Source organism: Hemiscyllium ocellatum, chromosome 13 (genome assembly GCF_020745735.1).
Source record: "Hemiscyllium ocellatum isolate sHemOce1 chromosome 13, sHemOce1.pat.X.cur, whole genome shotgun sequence".
NCBI classification, from domain to species: domain Eukaryota; kingdom Metazoa; phylum Chordata; class Chondrichthyes; order Orectolobiformes; family Hemiscylliidae; genus Hemiscyllium; species Hemiscyllium ocellatum.
In genome coordinates, this window is record NC_083413.1 from 12,792,448 (window position 1) to 12,819,669 (window position 27,222).

Sequence of the window (27,222 nt, forward strand, 5' to 3'; positions counted from 1 at the left end):
CCTAAACTCCCACATCTGACAAGTAGTACGTACCACTGCAAAGGCCATTTTTGCTCCTTCTCAATCTACAGACCCAGAAAATAACAGTCTTATTCCTCTACAAATACTGCCCCAGGTTAAATTAACAGCTATGGCTCGTATTTAAACTTGAATCAAGAGACTTCTCTCCAAAAACACACAAACAAGAAAGAATCCACTATACTCACTACTGCAGCCTTTCTCTTGGACAGACATAAAACAGCAATTAATTTATCTGATTCTGTGTTGTGAACTTCGCCCAACAGTTTCTCTGAGATTACTTATGAATTTCAGTGTTTGTTAATTTTCCCAGATGCACTCCGATGTCCAGCGATACATGAATTCAAACAGCAAAGGCAGTGTCTCTCTTTCTCTCTTCCCCCCTCCCCCCTCCCCCCCTCCCCCCTCGCACTGTTCTCACCATATGCTTCCTTTGTCTGCTCTTCTCCCTTTTAAAACTGCTGTTGTTTTGAAGTTTTTTTTACAAAGTTCCAAAACAATGCAGCAGCACCTAAAACAGTAATTGCTGCTTCTGGAATTTGAGGAAATCACCTCCAACACCTAAAATACCTCAAAAAAAAGGAGCAGCTCTTACAGCCAGCAATTTTTCCCGTCTTCCATCTTGGATTACCCAGAATCCAGAATGTGAGAGCATTAAAAAGTACAGTTAGTAAACTGAATGGCCTGTTTCCACACTCTAGCCATTCTGATTCTTTTGTGATTAGGGGATGCAAGGAAGGCTAGTTTGGAAGGACCCCTTGCCTTGAGGTGGCTGAAGTACAAATTTGGAGATGAACATTTTGGAATTCAAAACATTAAGAAATTTCTAGTTTGTGAAAATACTTTGAACAGAAGATTATTTCACACCTCTGACCTAGAACTTCCTCTCTTTTTAAATAAGCATGAACTTCATGTCGAAAGTACAGTTGGTACATGCTGTTCCCAACTGTGTAAGTTTTGTGTATGATTCAATTTAAAGAATAAATACTTATTCAAGCTTAGGATCCAGATGGGTGAACTATAAGAAGTTCAGGAATCTATAGTAGTATTCTGGCATTGCATATCTGGAAGTGAATCATCAGGATCTGCTTAATTTCTTAATTTCCAAACCGTGTTATCATTTTCATTCTTCAGTACAGTCCAGTTGATTGTGTTTTCATTTGTAATTAGTGTCAAGTTTTAAAAAAGAATTTATCCAAATAAAGGACGGAACTATTTTACTTTTTTTAAGATAATGTATAACTGATTTTTGAAGTTTTTAAGAGGTTTTTCTTTAGCTTGTGTTCTGGGTGACTAATTCTCATGTGACCAAGCTGATGACCATATTTCTCGAACATGTATTACATGTGGCTCTGGACTTGACCTTCCTCCTCAATTGGGAACGAATGAATCTGCATTGTGGTTGTTCTGTAAGAAAATATATATTTGGAATAAGTAAATGTGCTATAGAAACAAAGAGGATCCCACCCAGACCACCTCATCCCTGTAACCCTGTATTTCCCATGACCAACCCACTAAGTGTGCACATCTCTGAACACTATATGGGCAATTTAGCATAGCTAATCTGTTAAAGTACCTATTTGCGACTGCACAGGGAATCCCTAATGGACTCTACCTGTAAGCCTCTCTTGGGTTGTCCTATAGATCGTATTCTGTGATGAACTAAAATATAAAGCTCTTGCAGTTTAGTTTAAATTATCACCTTTGTTTATCAATGGCATTAATGTAACATAGACACCTACAAGCCAGGCTTGAGCTAAGGTTTAAAACCAGAGTAGCAGCGCTCTCTCAGGTTACTCCCAAACAAGCTGTCTTTATGCAGAAATTTATACTGTGATTACAAAAACACCACATGTCCTTAATCCAAGGCAACAAAATGGCAAAAGTTTGTAGAGGAAGCGAAACTAATTGACTGGTCTGAGCAACTTGACTAATTAAGCTGCATGCACATCAAAGTCGGAAACCCTGATCAAGCCAGGCCAACTGCCTTGGCTAGATAAGCTTCCCTTGTAACAGTACATCAAACGGAGAGACTAGTCTAAACCATGTAGGAAAGGTCATGAGGTAACCTCACTCAGCTAACATGCCCAGTACCATTGTCCTATAACATGGTTTTTTAAAAAAATCATCTTAAATTCCCAAAATACAGATCTTGCTCTAGGGAGCAAGACACATTGAATCCATGACAAGCAAGTGTACCTCAAATCAGACCAGAGTTGAATTTTCTACCAGTTTCCGTCCTGTCTCTCCCTCTCTTTCAACTTCCTTAATATCTCAATTTAGGCCTTTGTGTTTTCCTAGCTTGTAAGGGTAATGAGACATTCACATTCACATTCCAGAGCAGTCCAGTTTAGGGAGCTGAGCTTCATAAATTCAAATCTGCTCTGTGTGGTATACATGGAAATGTATCAGGATTGTTTTATTACATGCATTATTCCACTCAGTTTAGTAAATTACAAGTTCTTTTCCTATTGAGTATGAGTTTTGTTAAGAGTCTTAAAAAAAAACAAATTCTGTTATCTAACATTCATTTGTGAAAATATGCACAGCTTCCAGCCCTCTGGATCAATGGAAGTGCTGCCACACATTCCACAAGTGAGCAAATGTTATCACCTTATTTAAACGTTCCTTTGACATTAAGAACAGATATCCTTAATTCTTCTGAACAAATTGCCCCCCCCCGCAGTGGTCAAGCACTTGCCTGCATATCCTGTATCACATGTAAGGCTATAAGCTTTCTCAAATCCAACTAACCTGTATATCCTTGGACTATGGGAGGAAACTGGAGCTTCCAGAAGAAACCTGCACAGACACTGGAGTATGTGCAAATTCCACACAGTCACCCGAGGGTGGAATCAAATGTTGGTCCCTGGTGCTGTGAACCAGCAGTGCTAACCACCGAACCACCATGTCGTCCCAATCAGATTGTTGTAAATAACCCCCAAAAGTGGAAAAAAGTGCCTATATTGACTTGATTGGTTGAATGTCTTGACCTATTCAATAGTTCACACTTACAATGCAATATTCAAAAATGCGATTTAAGAAGTGACATAATTTAGCTGTTCAATTTTTCTCGGAGCCTTCCTGAGATTCTGTAAGAAAGTATAACTAAGATGGTATTGTTCTCAAGGCCCACTTATTGCTAACAACGTTAATGATGCATGTGAATAAGCTGCTGTCATTCTTCTGATTTTTCTGGCATGCTAGCAGTCTGTGGGATTTAGATTGATTTTGCAATTAAGATGTAAAATTATCTAAATGCAAAAACATGAATACTTGGATAAGATGGCTCTTATCAGTTGATTTGCAATTGGTGTGAATCTGAAATCCCATTTGACGATTTACTTGTTATTTTTACGTGGTTTTATTTATTCTTGGTAGGTTCTTTTTCTTGAGATTCTTACACACTTGATGCAACTGCAAAACACCAACTTCTGTGAACAGCTGAAATTTAGTAAGCGAATGCAAGATTTTGGAGGAACCCTTTAACACTCTTCGGACATGTTTCACAAGTATTGCAATGAAGCGCTCTGATCTAGGGATCTGTCCTTCCTATATAGAGAGTTTTACATCAGTCAGTCATGCATGCAAGACGCAATCTGCTGCCACATGCCCGTAGTCACATACCACCCAAATACAATATAAAGTGATTAGGTTGTTGTGCCAAATGGTGTGTGCAGAGTATGGTTAGATAGTCACATCTTAACTGCAAGACACAACACCACTATTCCCCCCCCTCCCCCCAAATCTCCGGACATTCTATTTCTTACATGTCAGCAGAAGACATTAACCCTTTAACATCTCACTCTAAGATTTCTAGGTATAGCTTAAGGGGTTAGGACTGTTTTGATATGCCAGTGAGACACTGCATTACTATTATTACATTATGGGGTAAACCCTCCTTTAATTTAAGCCAGCAACACAGGAAAGATTTATCCTGCGCAGTAATCTCTGAAAATTTGAGGGGCCAAGAACTATTTAAAGTAATAATTAACAACTTCATTTCTTAAAGTATAACAATAATTAACTAACAACTATTTACAACTCCTTCCTCAAACCTATCTGTTACTTTCCCTTCTACAATACCAGTCTGTAAAGCCCTGATTAAAGATTTACCAAAATACAAATTTTCAAAACCAGCCAGATGTCAAATCTTCTTGTTATTTTCCTTTGTCGTATTTTCTTATGATTTCTGTATCGCAGGTTACTGATTGTTGAAGGTACCTTTTTTAAGAGAGCTTTTTTTTTGGGGCAGTCTGCACATGCTGGTGGGTTGGCAGTTCTCCTCCCAATTGTTCAAATTTTCCCAGTCTTATATCCCCAAGCACCGGATTCTGTCATTGGCTTTTAAAATTGCCAATATGTTAAATTCAAACTTGGAGTTTAGTATTTTGAGGTATAATTTAAACTGGCTTAATTCAAATTTATTTCATCTCCAGGCAACCAGCTAATCTAGTTGTTTGACCCAAATGTTACATTATATCTTGTTTGGGACATTTGGTGCTGTCTGGTGGTTCTGCTAGTGTTTAACTCTTAAAGGTAAGTACACCACATCTTCTTAACACTACTTCCAGCGAAGGTATAATGTCACATGAGTTTGATCTCATAATCTGGTGGTAACATGGAGCCACATGACCATGTAGCTCAGTAAAGTTAATGGTTCTCCTTCATATCAACTGTACATATTAGTTAGCAGTGTTCAATTAAGAGTATTAGACTAATCTGCATTGGAAGCCGGAACTGAACTGGTTCAGCACGTGAGTCAACCAGTTAACTCTGTTATGGCCATAGGCCTGTCAATGTTCAGACAAAGAAAATCAGGGAAGCACATTGTTCAGGACTGGCTTCCAAGTAATCCTTTTAATGAATAGGAATTTTCTGCAGGGATAATTGGCTGACTCTGATTCAGCCACCCTGGCATCACACATTAGAATAATTATACTAATATGAAGATTCTCAAGGCACATTTCATCTGGTAGTTATTTTGCCCATGGCAATAATTTTGAGAGCTGTAATCTTTGGGATTGTTACATCCTATTTAATTGTACAATATTGTTGGTTTTGTTGCTTGTGTACACCTTGGCTCTTTGTATGTGTGGGTGTAACATACCTTTTCTACTTGGGCAACTAAACCTTCAGTAAATGCTTGTATTGATTGGGCAAACCACTTAGTAAATGTGAATATTGGCAGCCTTGTATTCCAAGTGTGCTCTTCATTCTACTTCCAGCAAATTAAAGTAACAACAATGTAAAATTGTATGTGAGATACCTGTTAACACATTTCATACTTTAAGGGCATTATTAATTCTCAACAAGTGGTTGGATTCAGGATTGAATCACTCACCAAGCTGCTTTTACGCCTAAGTTCAAAAGAACCTCTGGAGTGAGGAGAAATTTGTGTGCAGAAATTGAATTTGTGTTGACTGACTAACTTATTATTGTTAAAGCATAGGTTCTTTAATTTTGTGAAGAGTAAACATTTTCAAAATTACTTTTGGATATGGTGACATCGAATCTTAAATGTGAATGTAATGTAACTGAATGGATGTTTAAGAACCATGATTGTTCTATTCACTTAAATTGTTGCTTTGCTTAATTGATCTTGTAGATACTTTTGCTATAATGGTCTGTCACAATCTCCTCTTTCCCTTCTCGTGATCACTGGACTTCCACAGGATGAAGCTGGTATACGTTGTATCATGTTTGCTGCAGTAGGGTCTAAAGTATACAGCTGTGCGTGGCTTTCAGCTATCTAATTACCAAGGAATTAAGAGTTGTGATTATGAATTAGATACAATATATAGTCCATACTATAGTCAAGTCAGAAAATATTTGAGACTGTCATGTTTTGCGGGTTTCTTTTAGAACATAGAACAATACAGCACAGAACAGGCCCTTTGGCCCATGATGTTGTGCCGAACATTTGTCCTAGCTAAAGCATCTATCCATGTACCTATCCAATTGCCACTTAAAGGTCACCAATGGTTCTGACTCTGCCACTCCCACAGGCAGCGCATTCCATGCCCCCACCACTCTCTGGGTAAAGAACCTACTCCTGACAATCTCTTCTCTCTCCTCCCCCCCCCCCCCCCCCCCCCCCATACCTTCCACCCTTCACCTTGAATTTATATCCCCTTGTAACACTCTGTTGTACCCGGGGAAAACATCTCTGACTGTCTACTCTATTCCCCTGATCATCTTTTAAACCTCTATCCAGTCACCCCTCATCCTTTGCCGTTCCAATGAGAAAAGGCCTAGCACTCAACCTATCCTCGTACGACCTATTTTCCATTCCAGGCAACATCCTGGTAAATCTCCTCTGCACCTTCTCCAAAGCTTCCACATCTTTCCTAAAATGAGGTGACCAGAACTGCGCACAGTACTCCAAATGTGGCCTTACCAAGTTCCTACACAGCTGCAACATCACCTCACGACTCTTGAATTCAATCCCTCTGCTAATGAACGCTAATACACCATAGGCCTTCTTACAAGCTCTATCCACCTGAGTGGCAACTTTCAAAGAGCTATGAACATAGACCCCAAGATCCCTCTTCTCCTCCACCTTTCTAAGAACTCTACCATTAACCCTGTATTCCGCATTCTTATTTGTCCTTCCAAAATGGATGACCTCACACTTGACAGGGTTGAACTCCATCTGCCACTCGTCAGCCTAGCTCTGCATCATATCTAAGTCCCTTTTGCAGCCGACAACAGCCCTCCTTACTATCCACAACTCCTCCAATCTTCGTATCATCTGCAAATTTACTGACCCACCCTTCGACTCCCTCTTCCAAGTCAATAATAAAAATTACAAACAGCAGAGGACCCAGAACTGATCCCTGTGAAACTCCACTTGTAACTAGGCTCCAGGCTGAATATTTACCATCTACCACCACTGTCTGACTTCGACCAGTTAGCCAGTTCTCTATCCAGTTGGCCAAATGTCCCACTATCCCATGCCTCCTGACTTTCCTCATAAGCCTACCATGGGGAAACTTATCAAATGCCTGACTAAAATCCATGTACACTACATCCACTGCTCTACCCTCATCCACATGCTTGGTCACCTACTCAAAGAATTCAATAAGACTTGTAAGGCAGGACCTACTCCTCACAAATACGTGCTGGCTGTCCCTAATCAAGCAGTGTCTTTCCAGATACTCATAAATCCTTTCCCTCAGTATCCTTTCCATTACTTTGCTTACCACCAAAGTTAGTCTAACTGGCCTGTAATTCCCGGGGTTTTCCGTATTCCCTTATTTGAACAGGGGCACAACATTTGCCACTCTCTAGTCCCCTGGCACCACCCCCATTGACAGTGAAGACGAAAAGATCATTGCCAACGGTTCTGCGATTTCCTCTCTTGCTTCCCACATAGGGAAGGCCCGGGGGACTTGTCTATCCTCAAGTTTTTCAAAATGCCCAATGCATCTTCCTTCCTAACAAGTATCTCCTCTAGCTTACAAGTCCGTTTCATACTCTCCTCTTCAACAATACGGTCCCTCTCATTTGTAAATACTGAAGAAAAGTACTCATTCAAGACCTCTCCTATCTCTTCCAACTCAGTACTAAGTCTCCCACTACTGTTCTTGATTGGACCTACCCTCGTTCTCGTCATTCTCTTTTTCTCACATATGCATAAGTGGCCTTGGGGTTATCCTTGATCCTACTCGCTAAAGATTTTTCATGCCCTCTCTTAGCTCTCCTAATCCCTTTCTTCAGCTCCCTCCTGGCTATCCTGTATCCCTCCAACACTCTGTCTGAACCTTGTTTCCTCAACCTTATGTATGCTGCCTCCTTCCTCCTTACAAGACATTCAACCTCCCTCGTCAACCAAGGTTCCCTCACATGACCATCTCTTTCCTGTCTGACAGGTACATACATATCAAGGACCCATCATGTCTGTTCCTTGAAGTTCCACATTTCAACGGCATCCTTTCCTTACAGCCTATGCTCCTCAGATCCTGTCTTGCAGTATCGTATTTACCCTTCCCCAATTGTAAAGCCTGCCCTGTTACACGCATCTATCTCTCTCCAGAACCAAGGTGTAAGTCACAGAATTGTGGTCACCCTCACCAAAATGCTCACCCACTATCAAGCCCATCACTTGTCCCGGTTCTTTACCAAGTACCAAATCCAATATGGCCTCCCCTCCGGTCGGACAATCTACATACTGAGTTAGAAAAGCTTCCTGGACACAATGCACAACCACCGCCTCGTCCAATCTATTTGATCTAAAGAGCTTCCGCTCAATATTTGGGAAGTTGAAATCACCCAAGACGACTAACCTGTGGCTTCTGCACCTTTCCACAATCTGTTTCTCCACATCTCTGCTGCTATTGGGGGGCCTATAGTAAACCCAACAAGGTGACTGCTTTCCTATTTCTGACTTCAGCCCATACTGCCTCCAAAGGCAGATCCCCCTCGAACTGCCTTTCTGCAGCCATTATATTATTTCTAATTAGCAACGCCACCCCCCGCTCCTTTTTTTTTTACCACACCCCCCCCCCCCCCTAATCTTACTGAAACATCTGTAACCAGGAATCTCCAACAACCATTCCTGTCCCTCTTCTATCCATGTTTCCGTGATGGCCACAACATCGTAGTCCCAAGTACCGATCCATGCCTTAAGTTCACCCACCTTATTTCTGATACTCCTTGCGTTGAAGTATACATACTTGAGCCCATCTCTGTGTCCGTAAGCATTCCCTGTCAGTGCTGCCTTCTCCATAGCCTCCCTACGTTCTTGAGCATCCTGAAAAACAACTAATCTACTTGCTGGACTACAAGTTTGGATCCCATTTCCCCCCGCCAAATTAGTTTAAACCCCTCCAAAGAGTGCAGGTGAACCTACCTCCCAGGATATTGGTGCCCTTCTGGTTCAGGTGCAACCCGTCCTGCTTGTACAGGTCCCACCTTCCCCAGAATGCAGTCCAATTGTCCAAATACCTGAAGCCGTCCCTCCTACACCATCCTTGCAGCCACGTGTTCAACTGCACTCTCTCCCTATTCCTTGCCTCACTGTCATGTGGCACCGGCAACAACCCAGAGATGACGACTCTGTCCTTCCTAGCTTTTAGCTTCCAGCCTAACTCCGAGCTCCTGAATGCCCTCCCCACCCCTCTTCCTACCTATGTCATTGGTGCCAATGTGGACCACGACCTCTGGCTGCACACCCTCCCCCATTAAGGATTCTGAAGACACGGTCCGAGATGTCTCGGACCCTGGCACCCGGGAGGCAACAAACCATCCGAGAGTCTCGCCCATGTCCACACAACCGCCTGTCTGTCCCTCTAACTATAGAGTCTCCAAAACTAGCGCTCTCCTCCTCTCCCCCTTTCCCCTCTGGGCTTCAGAACCGGACCTCGTGCCAGAGACCCGGTCACTGCAACTTACCTCTGCCAGGCCGTTTCTACCCCCCCCCCCCCCACTCCCCCAAACAGTATCCAAAGTGGTATACTTATTGTTGAGGGGAACGACCACAGGGGATTCCTGCACTGCCTGCTGCCTTCCCCTTCCCACCTGTAACTGTTACCCAGCTACCTCTGTTCTCTGGCGTAACTTTGTCCCTGCAGCTTCTATCTATCAGCCTCTCGAATAATCCTCAGTTCATCCAACTCCAACTCCAGCTCTAGTTCCCTAACGCTGTCTGTGAGGAGTTTTGTAGCTTTATTTTCCCTAAACTGCCCACGTTTAACTTTAGAATCAGATTTAAAAGATCCTCTTGATTAATGAGAAAAATTCAGCATATTTGTGGTGTTCGGGATTCTCTGCATTGCGAGCGAGTTTTGAAGATTTTGTAGCTCAGGTTGAGGTTCCGGATGTAGGTTTGCTCACTGAGCTGGAAGGTTCATTTTCAGATGTTTTGTCACCATTTTGGGTAACACATTCAGTGAGCCTCCGGATGAAGCTTCTGAAAATGAATCTCAGCATTGCTGTGTAGTTTACTGAGTGACATCTGACACTTGTGTATATTGCTATTCAAGCCGAAATGATTGAATGTTTTAACTCCATTGAGATGATTTTGAGGTTGCCTTTAACTTATTGTGTGTAAGTCTACGTCCTTTTCATTTACTCATTAATTCTTTACTGTTTTTACTCACTGTCTTTATTCATAAGATTTGGATTGCAACTGTGTGTTCATGCATGCATGTCATATGTTTGTGTTTGCAATGGTACTCAATGTGCTATAGCCTTGCTGGTATGTGTGGGCATTATTGGGAAGATATTCCTGGGAATACATCCAGGGAATTTATTTGGGTGGAACTGATAAAGGGATGATCGCCTTATTCGGATTGTATTATAGATTTCCTAATATTCAGCATGCAATTGAGAAACAAATTTGTAACAAGAAGCAGGAGAATCGGTGTTTCGGGCATAAGCCTGCTCGTTCCTGATGAAAGGCTTATGCCCGAAACTTTGATTCGCCTACTGTGCTTTTCCAGCACCCCACACTCAACTCTGATCTCCAGCATCTGCAGTCTATTTCTCCAAACACATTTTTAAGGAGATTTGAGTTATCTGTAAGAATAATTAGAGTGGTTATGATAGGGGATTTTAACTTCTCAAACATAGACGGGGACTGCCATAGTGTTAAGGATTTAGATGGAGAGGAATTTAAGTGTGTACAAAATTTTCTGATTCCGTATGTGGATGCAGTTACTAGAGAAATGCAAAACTTGACCTACTCTTGGGAAATAGGCAGGGCATGTGACTGAGGTGTCAGTGGGGGGAGCACTTCGGGGCCAGTGACCATAATTCTATTAGTTTTAAAATAATGTTAAAGGATAGAACCAGATCTAAAAGTTGAAGTTCTAAACTGGAGGAAGGCTAATTTGATGGTATTAGACAACTTTCAAAAGCTGACTGGGGGTAGATGTTCGCAGGTAAAGGGAAGTCTTCAAAAATGAGGTAACAAGAGTCCAAAGACCATACATTCCTGTTTGGGTGAAAGGGGAGCCTGGTAGCTGTAGAGAATGGTGGATGACTAGAGAAATTGAGGATTTTTTTAAGAAAAAGGAGGAAGCATATGTCAGGTATAGACTAGATAGATTGAGTGAATCCTTAAGTATACTCCTATTGCCTTCATACTCCTAAGAGGGAGATCAGAAGGGTGAAAAGGGGACTCGAGATAGCTTCGGCAAGGAGAATCCAAACGGTGTGTACAAATGCATTCAGGACAAAAGGGTAACTAGGGAGCGAGTAGGGCCTTCAAAGATCAGCAAGGTGGCCTTTGTGTGGAGCTGCAGAAAATGGGGGAGATACTAAATGAGTATTTTGCATCAGTATTTATTGTGGAAAAGGACATGGAAGATATAGAATGTAGGGGGAATAGATGGTGATATCTTGCAAAATGTCCATATTACAGAGGAGGAAGTGCTGGATGTCTTGAAACACACAAGTGGATTAGTCCCCAGGACCTGATCAGGTGTACCCCAGAGCTCTTTGAGTAGCTAGGGAATTGATTGCAGGGCCCTCTTACTGAGATGTTTGTATTATTGCTAGTCAAGGTGAGGTGCTGGAAGACTGGAGGTTGGCTATTGTGGTGCCACTGTTTAAGAAAGGTGGTAAGGACAAGCCGGGGATCTATAGACCAGTGAGCCTGACATCTGTGGTGGGCAAACTGATGGAGGGAATCCTGAGGGATAGGATTTACATGTATTTGGAAGAGCAAGGACTAACGAGGGATAGTCAAAGTGGCTTTGTGTGCAGAAAATCATGTCTCATGAGCATGAGTTTTTTGAAGTAACAAAGAGGATTAAGGAGGGCTAAGTGGTGGACGTAATCTATATGGACTTTAGATAGACATTTGACTCATGGGAGACTAGTTAGCAAGGTTAGATCTCATGGAATGCAGGGTGAACTAGCCATTGGATACAGAATTGACTTGAAGGTAGAAGGCAGAGGGTGGTGGTGGAGGGTTGCTTTTCAGACTGGAGGCCTGTGGTCAGTGGAGTGCCACAAGGATTGATGCTGGGTCTACTACTTTTTGTCATTTGTAGAAATTATTTGGGTGTGAACTAAGGTATATTTAATAAGTTTGCAGATGACACCAAAATTGGAGGTGTAGTGGACAGCAAAGTAGGTTACCTGAGAGTACAATGGGATCTTGATCCGATGCACCACTGGGCTGAGGAGTGGCAGATGGAGTTCAATTTCGGTAAGTGCAAGGTGCTGCATTTTGGAAAGGCAAATCAGAGCAGGAATTATATACTTAATGGTAAGATCCAAGGGAGTGTTGCTGAACAGAGAGATCCTGAAGTGCAGGTTCATAGTTCCTTGAAAGTAGAGACTCAGGTAAATAGGATAATGAAGATGACGTTTGATATGCTTTCCTTTATTGATCAGAGCATTGAGTATAGGAATTGGGAGGTTGGTTAGGCCACACTTGGGATATTGTGTGCAATTCTGGTCTCCCTTCTATCAGAAGGATGTTGTGAAATTTGAAAGGTTTCAAAAAAGATTTACAAGGATCTTTGTAAATCCTCCCGGGTTGGAGGATTTGACCTGTAAGGACAGGCTGAGTAGACTGGATGTTTTCCCTGGAGTTTGAGGCTGAGGAGTGACTTTATAGTGGTTTATAAAATCATGAGGGGCAAGGATAGGATAATTAGACAGTCTTTTCCCTGGGGTGCAGGGAGTCCAGAACTAGAGGGCATAGTTCAGGATGGGAGGGGAAAGATAAGAGACCTAACGAGCAACTTTCTCACGCAGAGAGTGGTACATGTACAGAATGAGGTGCCAGAAGAAGTGGTGCAGTCTAGTACAATTACAGCATTTAAAAGGCATCTGGATGGGTATAGGAATAGAAAAGGTTTGAAGGGATATGTGCAAAGTGCTGGCAGTTGGGACTAGATTAAGTTAGGATATATGGTCACCATGGACAAGTTGGACCGAAGGGTCTGTTTCCATACTGTACATCGGTGACTCACTCTAAATAAAAAGTGTTAAGCTGTTTGGTTCTTTGCACTTCCTCTGCCTTTCAATAAGACCAGGACTAATTGACTACATCACCCAAACTTTTCTGCATGTTCGCATGTTCCCATGTTCCCTGGTTCCATTTACAAGGTCTCCCTGATTCTTGAACACAATACCACAAATTATAATTTCAAAGGCCTGACCTGCACATTTCCTGGACTTAAGAAAAGCTGCTTTATGTTGTCCTGCATTGTGTTTCAACTTGGGTACAGATTCCAGAATAAAACCCTTTTGCAACCCACGGACTTCCTGTACAACCAAAAGATTATTAGTCTGTGACTTAAATATACACTGTTCATAACTATTTGCAGTAGAGAACTCAGCGTAGAGAAGGTTCTTGTCATTTCAGTCCTAAATACCTTGCCCGAATGTTATGACCATCCTAAATCTAGTTTGTCCAACCAGGGAAAGCATCCTCCTAATGTTTACCATTTAACCCTTTAAAGCTTGAATGTTTCAATTAAATTGTACCTCATTGTAACAAACTGGAGGGAATATTACAAAAGTCCATTTGATTGCTCTTCATAGGAAAGTCCATATTTTGTTTGGACTTAATTTGTAGCGATTACTCAGTTTTCACCATTTTTTAAGAATAATCTCATGGAATTCCTTGCTACTTCCTCACTGAAATGTGTGTGCATTTGAATGCATTCTGAAATGTGGAATGGGATTTTTACTTAAAAATCCCTTTCTACATTTCAGAATGCATTCAAATTAAATTTAATTAAAAATCCCATGTCATTAAGTTTTTGTTTGACAAATATGTCAACACTAGGTTTTGAGATTTGCAAAGGTATTGGCACAAGGTAATGTTATGATTCTATCATAGTCTTAGAGATGTACAGCATGGAAACAGACCCTTCAGTCCAACTCGTCCATGCCGACTAGATATCCCAACCCAATCTAGTCCCACCTGCCAGCACCTGGCCCATATCCCTCCAAACCCTTCCTATTCATATACCCATCCAAATGCTTTTTAATTGCTGCAATTGTACCAGCCTCCACCACTTCCTCTGGCAGCTCATTCCATACATGTACCACCCTCTGCGTGAAAGCGTTGCCCCTTAGGTCTCTCTCATATCTTTCCCCTCTCTCCCTAAACCTATGCCCTCTAGTTCTGGACTCCCTGAACCCAGGGAGAAGACTTTGTCGATTTATCCTCTCCATGCCCCTCATAATTTTTTAAACTTCAATAAGGTCACCCCTCAGGCTCTGACGCTCCAGGGAAAACAGCCTCAGCCTGTTCAGCCTCTCCCTATAGCTCAAATCCTACAACCCTGGCAACATCCTTGTAAATTTTTTGAACCCTTTCAAGTTGAACATCTTTCCAATAGGAAGGAGACCAGAATTGCTCGCAATATTCCAATAGTGGCCTAACCGATGTCCTGTACAGCCGTAACATAACCTCCCAACTCCTGTACTCAATACTCTGACCAATAAAGGAAAGCATACCAAACGCTGTCTTCACTGTGCTATCTACCTGGGACTCCACTTTCAAGGAGCTATGAACCTGAACTCCAAGGTCTCTTTGTTCAGCAACACTTCCTAGGACCTTACCATTAAGTGTATAAGTCCTGCTAAGATTTGCTTTCCCAAAATGCAGCACCTCACATTTATCTGAATTAAACTCCATCTGCCACTTCTCAGCCCATTGGCCCATCTGGTCCAGATCCTGTTGTATTCTGTGGTAGCCCTCTTCGCTGTTCACTACACGTCAAATTTTGGTGTCATCTGCAAACTTACTAACTCTACCTCTTATGCTCGCATCCAAATCATTTATGTAAATGACAAAAAGTAGAGGACCCAGCACCGATCCTGTGGAACTCCACTGGTCACAGGCCTCCAGTCTGAAAAACAACCCTCCACCCCCACCACCACCCTCTGTCTTCTACCTTTGAGCCAGTTCTGTATCCAAATGGCTAGTTCTCCCTGTATTCCATGAGATCTAAGCTTGCTAATCAGTCTCCCATGGGGAACCTTGTTGAACGCCTTACTGAAGTCCTTATAGATCACATCTACTGTTCTGCCCTCATCGATCTTCTTTGTTACTTCAAAAAGCTCAATCAAGTTTGTGAGACATGATTTCCCACCCATAAAGCCATGTTGACTAACCCGAATGAGTCCTTGACTTTCCAAATATATGTACATCCTGTCCCTCATGATTCCCTCCAACATGCCTGCCACCGAGGTCAGGCTCACCGGTCTATAGTTCCCTGGCTTGTCTTTACCGCCGTTAAACAATGACACCACATTTGCCAACCTCCAGTCTTCCGGCACCTCACCTGTGACTATCGATGATACAAATATCTCAACAAGAGGCCCAGCAATCACTTCTCTAGCTTCCCACAGAGTTCTCGGGTACACCTGATCAGGTCCTGGGGATTTATCTACCTCTAACCGTTTCCAGACATCCAGAACTTCCTCCTCTGTAATCTGGACAAGTTGCAAGTTGTCACCATCTATTTCCCTACAGTCTATATCTTTCATATCCTTTTCCACAGTAAATACTGATACTAAATGAATATTTTGCATCTCCCCCATTTTCTGTGGCTCCACGCAAAGGCGACGTTGCTGATCTTTGAGGGGCCCTATTCTCTCCCTAGTTACCCTTTTGTCCTTAATATATTGGTAAAAACCCTTTTGGATTCTCCTCAATTCTATTTGCCAAAGCTATCTCATGTCCCCGTTTGCCCTCCTGATTTCCCTCTGAAGTATACTCCTACTTTCTTTATACTCTTCTAAGGATTCACTTGATCTATCCTGTCTATACCGGACATATGCTTCCTTTTTCTTAACCAAGCCCTCAATTTCTTTAGTATCCAGCATTCCCTATACCACCAGCCTTCCCTTTCACCCTGACAGGAATATACTTTTTCCGGATTCTTGTTATCTCGTTTCTGAAGACTTCCCATTTTCCAGCCGGCCCTTCATCTGCGAGCATCTGCCTCCAATCAGCTTTTGAAAGTTCTTGCCTAATACAGTCAACATTGCTCTTTCTCCAATTTAGAACTTCAACTTTTTGATCTGGTCTATCCTTTTCCATCACTATTTTCAAACGAATAGAATTGTGGTTGCTGGCCCCACAGTGCTCCCCCACTGACACCTCAGTCACCTGCCCTGCCTTATTTCCCAAGAGTAGGTCAAGTTTTGTACCTTCTCTAGTAGGTACATCCACATACTGAATGAGAAAATTGTCTTGTACACACTTGAGAAATTCCTCTCCATCTAAACCCTTAACACTATGGCAGTCCCAGTCGATGTTTGGAAAGTTAAAATCCTCTACCATAACTACCCTATTATTCTTAGATAGCTGAGATCTCCTTACCAGTTTGTTTCTCAATTTCCCTCTGACTATCGGGAGGGGTCGATAATACAGTCCCAAAAAGGTGATCATCCCTTTCTTATTTCTCAGTTCCACCCAAATGACCTCCCTGGATGTATTTCTGGGAATATCCTCCCTCAACACAGCTGTAGTGCTATCCCTTAACAAAATCCCTCCTCTCTTCCCTCCCTTTCTATCCTTCCTGTAGCATTTGTATCCTGGAACATTAAGCTGCTAGTCCTGCCCATCCCTGAACCATGTTTCTGTAATTGCTATGATATCCCAATCCCATGTTGCTAACCATGCCCTGAGTTCCTCTACCTTCCCTGTTAGGCCCGTTGTATTGAAATAAATGCAGTTTAATTTATTGCCTTGTCCCTGCCTGCCCTGACTGTTTGACTCATTTCCCTTTGCTTCATTTGTCCTCTTAGATTTATTGTGACATGTTGAATACAGCGAAAAGTCACCATTTCTGCTGCCACCTTTGGTACGGATATACTTAGATACAAAGTCTTAGGTCTATTATATATTATTTTCTTGTATGTCTCTAAATTTAATTTGGTTGCCTCTCACAATTCTAAGACTCTAATTTCTTCAAGTACTTAATGCTACAATTTAATTGTAACGTTCTTTTTAATTATTCATAAACTGGCGTTTTCCAACCAAAGCATCTTAGTTCAAGTAATATGTACTTGTATTTTGACTCTAGTTTGAGTCATTCATTTTTTTTTTCTTTTGGCTGCCCTAAATGCTTGGGTATCAGGAGCTATGACTTCTCAAGCCTCAAGAATTTTTCAGCTCTATCTTTGGTGATTTATTACATTCATGAATTTTTGTTTGTGTATGGAGAGAAGGCAATGCCAACACTTTGGGTTCATTGACACTTCATCAGAATAAGTAGCTAGGAAAAAGTGGCATACCTGTTGAAGCTGCGGTGAGGCTGAGTAGTAATTAAACTGAGGGGAAAGGTGGAGACAGAGGGAGTGAAAGACAGACAAACAGAGATGGATGATGGTAAGCCGTGGAAAAAGGAAAAGCTGATAATGGCGACCATTAGTAGCTGAAAGCTGTCTATGATAACAAGGCTTTTGGTGTGGGGGTGGCTAAAGGATGTCGAAGATGTTTAGCCCTAAAATTTGTTTAACTTGATATTGAATACCGAAGGTGTTAGGTTCTGTTCCAAGGTTTCTCACACAGGAGACAATTCACACACACCAACTTCTGTGAACAGATGAAGTTTATTAAAGCCTGTACAATCTCGGTGACCCCCCTTTGACACCCTTTGCAGGTGTGCGAAGTCGAGTTAGTGGTTCCAAACAAAGAAAACATCCTCTTTTATACAGGTCAATTGGTAATGCTTACAGGTACTCTGGTCACTCCCCACCTATTACCACGTGTTACCCCAACTACAATTGCCCTCTGAGGTAATGTAAATGTAAATGCCTCAATCCTGGGGAATCTTTATGCAAACTATTTCCTGACTCCGTGATTCCTCAACACAATGTGTGATATGTTCTAGCTTTGGGGGATGGCTGTGAAAACATTTTTTTTAATGGAACGGACTGAATGAGAGTTTAATTTGATAATAGTAAATGGCTGCCCAAATGAAGTGTGAATCCTCCACAATCCTGTATGAATATCGCCCCCATCAACTTCCAGAATGTTCAGCTTCTGTAAAAAGACAGTACAGTTTAACATTATATTAATGTCCAGAGAGAGTAAAAATTAATCTCTTAACCTTGCAAAGGATGCAGCATTCCAAAATGGAAAATGAGATGCTGTTCTTCCAGCTTACTCCGAGCCCCTCTACAGCAGGCCCGAGTCAGAAATGTTGGCCAGGTAGCATGGTGGTGTGTTGAAGGGGCAGGCAACAGAGACTGTAAGTGTGCTGGACTCACTTACCATCGCTCCAACTGAATTTTCATCTTTTTTTTTCCCCTCTGTTTAAGGAACCATTACTACAATTTGCACCAAAATCTTGTTTTGCCAAGTACAGTCATCCAAAACCGTGATATCGTACACCCACCTCAGACAGCGGCAGGGAGAACTTGCCAATGGACAAGAATTGCCTGCCTCCCCCCTTCCATATTCGCAAATTGGCCACCCAGTCTGTGTTTAGTCTCCTCAGTGTAGAGGACATCACATCATGAGTAACAGATATAGACTAGATTTAATAAAGTGCAGGTGAACTGCTGTATCTGGGACCTTGGGTAGTGAGGAGGGAGGAGGTAAATAGGCCAGTGTAATGGGGTGTTGGGAGTGCAGGAGGAGAGTTTTTGTTTTTTTTTCTCCCGAGACTCTTACACTTGATGCAACTGCAAATGCCAACTTCTGTGAACAAGCAAAGTTTTAAGCACAATACAATACAAACTTTCTGGAGGAACCTCCAACACGCACTTCGCAGGGCTTGCAAAGTCGTATCAAAGATCTTCCTGGACAAAGCAAATAGTCCTTCCTTTATATAAAATCTTTACATCACAGTCAATAATGCCCATAAGACAACCCCCAGCTACATCCCTGCAGTCACATGCCACTCAAGACATAATGCAGTGACTTGACCATCTCCAGAAACAGTATAATGTAAATCATTCCTTATTGGTCAAATCTGTTGCAAATAGTTTTGTTTAACTACAGGGAGTATTCAAAATTCCAACTGTAATGTTCTTAATTTCTGAATGGGGGATGAGAGTGTAAATAATAGGAGATGACGATGTAAATTGGCTTTTGAATAACTCTGAAATGACCATGCAAATTGCTTTGAATGCCAAGAGATGGGAATGTAAATTCCTTACATTCTACCTGTAGAACAGAGACCTTTCTCCTCTTCACCCCCCCCCCCCCGCTCCCAAAAGCCTGGGGATATCCAATTCCCTGCAGGTCAGCAGAGCAAATGAACTGTTTAATATCTCAAGAGGACAGGGTGTTTTGGAGAGAATGATTCCTACAGAATGCTGAAAAAGCGAGGAGAGGGAATCTGGAGCTGGCAGAAATTGCCGTTTACGATCCTTTGGATCCAGATACTGGTGGGGTGTAAAGTGAAGACTGGGGACTGTATTGGTGTTCTGAGGGGGGAAGAGAAGGGATGAGGACCATAGTGCACAAAATAGGTCAGATGTGGCTGAGGGTCTTACCAGCCATTCTGGGGAATCCTCCATTACATAAAAATGACCCCAAGCTTCTAATTGTCTGCCACTTCAAAATAGCATGTTCCTGGCCAATGTTTTTGACTCAGGCCTACTGCAGTACTCCAGTGAGGCTCAGCACAAGCTGGAAGATCAGCACCTTGTTTTCTATTTGAGAACTCTGCAGCCTTAAGGACTCCATATTGAGTTCAATAACTTTAGGACCTGATCACCCCTCTGTCACCCACCTTATACCCCAGGATTGTCATCACATGGGCTATTTGCAGCACAGCTGATCCATTCTCAATTACTAACTCTCCTCATTATCAACTTTCCTCCTGCTGCAGCTTACCACCATTTGTCCTGTTGCTTGTCTATAGCCTTTATCTCCCTCTGAGCAAGGACTGGCCCTATCCTCTCACTCCTTTAACCTCATCCCTTGTCTTCACCATGCTACCACCTTACCTAGCTGGTAGAGTTTTGAAGAAGGATCACTGGATCCAAAACATTGATTCTGCTTTCTCTCCACAGATGCTGTCAGACCTGAATTTTTTCCAGCAATTTCTGTTTTTGTTTCATTTCCAGCATCAAGGTTTTTGTTTTTTTTTGTTCCTTGTGTATTTGCACTTCATTCTCCTGACTTGTTCTCAGATTAATTTGCTTCCAACTTCCAAATATCTAATTTGGATTCAATTTCATGTTGATTCAACAATAAATTGAAGTATTATGCACAGCACTCCTTACCTATCCTCAGCAACTTTTTATCCTCCTGGGATGAGGAAGTCGCAGGTTAGGACAGCATTTATTACCTATCCCTAATTCATGTAAAACCAGTTTTATATTACACTGGAGCAATGCCAGTAGTCTAAATTAAACTTCTGTATGTCATGTTCAGCCAAATTCACCAAAGCCAATTGGATAATTACTTTGTGGCAAGCTCGAGGAATCAAGAGCATTCTATTTCTTTTTATAGTAATTTAAGAACAGTTTTAAAGGATGGGGGAGCTGGGGCTTGGAGGTGTAGAAACAAGGAAGGAGAGAAACAGTAGAGGTGGTGCTAATGTCACTGGACTTGGAAACCAGAATGCTAGCTGGGGAAATTAGTTCAAGACACACAATGCCAGGTGGTGAAATATGAACTCAATTTTTAAAAAATGGGCAAAATATGTTGGCCTAAAGTTGTTGCAATGTTGTTGTTGAAAATTGTGCAATAGAAATAATGCGACCTACAGGAAGAATTTTCAACGGATTACTCTCGATAGGCATCTATACCTGCTGGCTGCACTACATTCTAGCCAGTCTTCTGATCCCATCCAGTGGTAACACTGCATAAGTCAGATGTCAGAATGAAACCTCCTTTTGATAGAATTTAGGATTCAGCCCTTGATCTTTCAGCTTTGTCAAGTATTTGAGAGAGTTTCACATCATGAAACGTCTATCACCCTATTTTACAAAGCCTGCCTGACTTACCTACCCCATCCTTTGGTGTCCCTCTCGCACATTTTTAGCACCATCATACCATGTGCTATTTTCAAAACAACTCAGCACTTACTGGATATCCCAGAATTCACCAACATCTGAGTTGCGACACCATCTTCAAAAAGATATTGTGCACTCAGCCAAGAGCTGCCCCGTGGTTCCTGACATTGACCCTGGGTGTGGCAGACAGTGGAAAATTGGTGCCTCTTTGTGAGCAGGGACATGGAGATGCTGGGGATGTTGAGGTAGGACACCCTTTTCTCCCAGGCTAACAGAGGACACCATTCTACTGGAACCACACCAACCTGGACCAGGGTTACCGTCCAGACCAGTGCAGCTTCAACCACCTGAAGGAATGCGCCAAATGTTGGAAGAAAATCAATGACCACCTCCACTCAAAGTGCCACCATTTCTCGTTGATACTTCACACTTACTCTATTTCTGCTACTGTACTCACCATTTACTGCAACAGCTTCTCCACTCACTCATCCTTGCTGACATCTGACCCTGATTAACCCTGAATCTCATCCACATAGGAGAAAGTGAGGATTGTAGATGTTGGAGATCAGAGTAGAGTGTGGTGGTGGAAAAGCACAGCAGGCAGGCAACGTCCAAGGATTAGGAGAATTGACGTTTCGGGCATAAGCCCTTCATTAGAAAAAGGATTCTCTTCTGCATAGTCTACTTACCCTTTTCAGGACATCCTTACGTGCTCCAAAAGTAAGTGTGCCACCCACCATTCTCTCCCTCACCCATTATGTGCAGACTTTCCTGGCTCTGACTACCTTGAGCAGCTGACTGACTAATCCCCAAGACTCTACTGATTTTTATTTGCAGTTGGTGACCGTAATGATTAGTCACAGAAACAGATCCACATGAGTCTGCAGATTTTCTTTAACATCTGAAGATAGTTTTTAAACAAGAAGAGAAAGCTCTTGATACAAACAACAAAATTGTTCCAAACTGCTCCTCAACACCGTCCTTTTTACTGTTAGTCAGTTCCAGTGAAATTTCTCTCTTATCCCAACTCTAAATTTTTAAATTAATACATTGCTCCCAGCTTCTTATCCTCAGGCTGAAGAGATGTTTTCAAGAAGCTTTTCCAAGTCTATTAGTACAAATAATACGTAATGGCTTTCACAAAGCACTTCACTAGAGAGCGCACAACCTGACTGATTATCTGATGTCGATTAACCATGACACCTAGCGCTGGGCATGAGAATCATGTAACAGCACATAGGAGTTCACTCTATTTAAAAACTTGGCAATTCACAAGTTGCATTACAGACAGATTAGTATTTAATAAACATGCATTATAGGAGAACTACCTGTATTAGTTTTAATTCTAGTTCTATTAGACCTTTGTTTTTGACCTGGCTCTCTTGGACTCCAAGTCAGTTTGAACACCCTTGGTCTCATACCAGAGACTTCTAAAAACATTTTTCTGATGGGATAATAGAAATATGGAGTGCTTTTCCTCCAAAAGAAATGGGCTCAAATTAGCTTTTCAGCAAGGAGCCTCATATGATTTTCATTTTATTGACTAATGTAAAATGTTAGGGATGTATGGTTACTTGCTGAGCTGGAAGGTTCCTTTTCAGACGTTTGTCACCATCTTAGGTAACATTTTCAGTGAGCCTCTGGACAAAGGACTGCTGATGATTCCTGCTTTCTATTTATATGCTTGGGTTTCTTTGGTGATGTCATTTCCTGTTCTTTTGCTCAGAGGGTGATAAATGTGGTCCAAGTCTGTGTGTTGATAGAATTCTGGTAGGAATGCCATGCTTCTAGGAATTCTCACGTGTGTCTCTGTTTGGCTTGTTCTGAAATGGATGCGTTGTCCCAGTCAGTGGTGTCCATCCTTATCTGTATGTAAGGATACTAGTGAGAGGGTCATGCCATTTTTTGGCTAGTTGATGTTCATGTATTCTGGTGGCTAGTTTTCTGCCTGTTTGTCCAATGTAGTGTCTGTTACAGTTCTTGCATGGTGACTGCCCGACTACTCAGACATCATGGAAGCATGGTAGCCCACAAACCCCCCACCACACTAAAACAGGTAATGAACTTGAAAGACCCTATACACACAACAAGTAAAACTAATGTCATTTACAAAATACCATGCAACACGTTTATCCTGGGACAAACCAATCGGACACTTACGGGAATTCGTAGAAGCGTGGCATTCTAGCCAGAACTCTATCAACAAACACATTGACTTGGACCCCCTGAGAACAAGAACAGAAATGACATCGCCAACCAAAAGAAACCCAAACATATAAATAGAAAACATGAATCATCAGCAGTGCTTCGTCTGGAGGTTCACTGAAGATGTTACCTAGTATGGTGACTAAACGTCTGAAAATGAACCTTTCAGCTCAGTGAGCAAACCTACATCCAGAACCTCAACCTGAGCCACCAATCTTCTCAAAGCTCGATTTAAAAAGTTAGGAAATATAAGCAGTAAAGATGGAAATTTTAGGTACTCTATAATTAAATGGTTGATGCACTGAGGGATCTGGCGCTTAATGTGAATAATCAGTTAAGTAACTTGAAAATAAAACTATTATGTGAAGTGCATGATCATCCAGTGAAGATGAGAGGATTATGCCAGTTTATAGGGATTTAGTTACTTTTTGCTTTTACAGTATCACTGGACATTTTTTTTTTCTAGACTTTACTATTCCAACATACTCATGGATTGCCAGCACTTAGCTGCCCTCTAAATTTGAGTCTGTTCAAAACTCTGCTTACTTTTGTGTTATGTCCTGTTACATTGGCTTCCAGTTAAGCAACATCTTGATTTTAACTTTCTCGTTCCAATCCCTCCATAACCTTGCCCTTCTCTAGCTCTGAAATCTCTTACAGACTCAGCCCTGTGTGATATTGCACATCTAATTTAGGCTTCTTTAACCCTCCCTTGTTTTTGGTCAGTCGGTCTTTGGTATCTGTCCCTTCACTTGCCTCAGCCCTAACTTTGGAAATTTTGTAATTGTACCCTTTTGCTCTATTTTGCTTTCCTCCTTTTAAGACACCATTTAAAATCCACCTCTGACCAAACTGTTTGCCATCTAACTAAATGTCTGCTTATGTGGTTCAATAATGTGCATTTTGCTTCACAATGCTCATTTTAAGTGTTATGTAAATGTCTGTACATAAAACATGTTTAATTTTCTTTTTCTTGAATAGGTTTTACAGCAAATTTTGAAGATGATTTTGCCATTGGGGTTGTTGATTTTATCTGCATCACAGATTCACATAAGCTTTATGGTGTATTTTGTTGCTTTTCTTCACCTGTGGCCTGTGGAAGGTGACATTATTGCAGTAAGTATAGCATTCATAAAAAAAAAATTCAAGATTTTGATTGCAATGCAAAATTCTAAATTTTAGTTTGTTTTGGAAGGCAGCATTTCTGTCAAAATAAATTTGTGTAAAATTCTTTAACATAAGCGAGAGATGGTCGCAGTATGGATGAGCCCATAGATCATAGAATCCCTTCAGAGTCGAGGCAGGCCATTCAGCCCATCGAGTCCACACTGAGCCTTCAAAGGGCTTCCCATCCAGACCATCCCTATCCCTTTAATTCACATGACTAGCCTACACATCCCAGGACACTACGGGCAATTTAGCACGACCAATTTTTCTAAACTGCATGTCGTTGGACTGTGGGAGGAAACCGGAGCACCCAGAGTGTGATTCAGATGTTTCGTGTGCAAACTCCATACAGTTGCCTGAGGGTGAAATCAAACCCACGTCCCTGGTGCTGTGAGGCAGCAATGCCAACTACTGAGCCACTGTGCTGCCCCAGTTATGTATCCTAGGAAAGTGAGACAGTGATCTCTTGTCTGTGCTGAGTGAAGTGGTTTCTCTGAAAAGTCAATGATGAAATTACATTGTTATACAGAAAGAAGTTGATCCCATGTCTGTTTTATAAAGATGAGTTTAGTTCTTAGTGTAAAGATTTTTGTTATGGGTCAGCAGTTCTGACCACCTGAGTTCAATGAAGGGAACTTGTTAAATTACATTAATGAATAATTTTTGAGATGGCACCAGGAAAAAAATTAATTATAGGAACTGTAGATTTGCAAAAAGGCAACTTGTATATTTCAGTGAAAGAAAACCGGTTTTTCTGATGTAAATGTAACTGCATGCTCTTGAGGCCCCACGCTAATTGATTATTAGTGTTCTTTGAGCAACTATGAATGAACAATAGATAATTCCTTTTCATTAAATAAAAACAAAGCACTGGAGAAACTTAGGTCAACTGTGACTGTGAAGAGAGAGTGAGTTAGTGTTTTGAGTCTGACCTGAGTCCTCTTCGAAACTTGGGAGAATTGCTTTTCATTGTTGCCCAGATCTCAAAAATTGTTTTTGAGTTAATGTTGCAGTATGCTTCCTAGTTTGCTTTGCCTCAATTAAATTCTGCACAAAACTTAGTCTGCATAACCAGGAAACATTTTGATTACTTTAATATAAACTGTACATTTAATGATGACATAATGCACTATTTAATGGCTGTCTGAAACTAATTCTTTGTGTTAATATTTTTCAGCACTCCGCTGATAACCAAACACAGAACTTTGATGATCTCCCATCAAGATTTGGTTACCGGCTTCCTAAAGATGGTTTAAAGGTAATTCATTAAGTAAAGAGGGCAGCTCTTGTTGTGAATCAACACCGATTTCTACAATAATCTGTCATCCATGTTCCTTTTCCCACTGTCCGGGTCTTAAGCTCAGGAAACCCTTCCATAAATCTCCCTGAATTTTGAACTCTCTCTCTTTTAATGAGGTGGAGGTGCTGGTGTTGGACAGGGGTGGAAAACATCCAAAGTGTCTCAACACCAGGTTACAGTCCAACAGGTTTATTTGAGAACACAAGCTTTGAGCACTGCCCCTGTGTCAGGTGAAGTGAGGAGAAGGCACAGAACTTATTAGAGAGATTGAAAGATCATACAAAGGGTTGAGTTAACAAGTTATTCAGTTGTTAACACTTTACACACTGCATCTGACACTCTTGATCACCTTATTATTCGGCCTGGCAACACTCCACTCACCATTGTGTGATCTTTTGATCTCTGATTATAAATTGTGCCTGTGTTTTCTCTTTACTTCATCTGACAAAGGGACTGCACTCCGAAAGCTTGTGATTTTAAATGAACCTGTTGGACTATAACCATGTCATGTGATTTTCGACTCTGTCGGCTATGCGGCTATGTCTAACCGTTCCTCCTTAGTACCTACACAGGCACTGTGCACCAACTCTTCTGCTTTTACATTGACTGCATCGGTGCAGCATCGAGCACCCAAGCTGAACTGGAGCAATTCATTGACTTCGCCCACAGCTTCCACTCCACCTTTAAATTCACTTGGGCCATCTCAAACACTTGCTTCCCGTTTCTCGACCTCTCCATTTCCATCTCTGGCGACAGTAAACATCCGTATGGAGACTATAAACCCACAGACTCCCATAACTACCTGGACTACACCACTTCCTAACTGGTATCCTGCAAGAACTCATCCTGTTTTCCCAATTTCTCCGCCTCCATTGCATCTGCTTGAATGAGGAAGCATTCAACTCCCAGGCGTCGTACATGTCCACCTATTTTGGATAATGTGCTTTTTCCCCCCCCTCTGTCATCCAGGCAGCCCTCCACCACACCTTCTCCACTGCCCTAAATCCCTCCCCACTAAAGGTAATAAAGACGGACCTCCTTGTCCTCACCTAACACCCCACCAGTCTCCGCATTCAATGCATCATCTTTAAACACTTCAGCCAACTCCAGTTAGACCCCACCACTGAAAACATCTTTTCCTCTCCATCTGTGTGCCTTCTGCAAGGACTGTTCCATTTGCCAATCCTTGGTTCACTCCACTCTTCCCAACAAACCCCCTGAGCCCCAAGATACCTTCCCCTTCAGCCAGAAAATGTGCAAAACCTGCTGGCACACAACTCCCCTCACCTCCATCCAGGGGCCCAAACAGTCCTTCTGGGTGAGATAAAGGTTCACCTGCCTCTCCTCCAAACCAGTTTCTCTTCTCTGGTGCTCCCGCTGTGGTCTTCTCTACATCAGGGGAGACCAAATGTAAACTCTGGGGATCTTTTCACTGAGCATCTCGGCCAGGCCTGAGGGGCTGACCTGACCTCTCAATCTCCACCTGTTTTAATTCCCATTCCCACTCCCTTTCCAGCATGACCATCCTTCGCCGACTCCATTGCCACAACGAATCAAAGTACAAATTGGTGGAATGGACCACCTCTTCCATCTGGGCAGCATGTAGCCTGGAGGACTCAAACATTGAGTTT

General features: G+C 42.0%; 1 protein-coding gene across 2 annotated transcripts in view; it reads left to right on the forward strand.

Annotated features, from left to right (window-relative positions):
- Positions 1-27,222, forward strand: part of rnf13 (ring finger protein 13) — a 257,872-nt gene that overhangs the window by 30,407 nt on the left and 200,243 nt on the right. For both annotated transcript variants that reach the window (XM_060834542.1, XM_060834541.1), the window contains 2 exons: positions 24,106-24,240; positions 25,469-25,549. In XM_060834542.1, coding sequence (XP_060690525.1) covers positions 24,127-24,240; positions 25,469-25,549 — 195 coding nt within the window. In that variant the 5' untranslated portion in view covers positions 24,106-24,126. The remainder of the gene's footprint in view (positions 1-24,105; positions 24,241-25,468; positions 25,550-27,222) is intronic.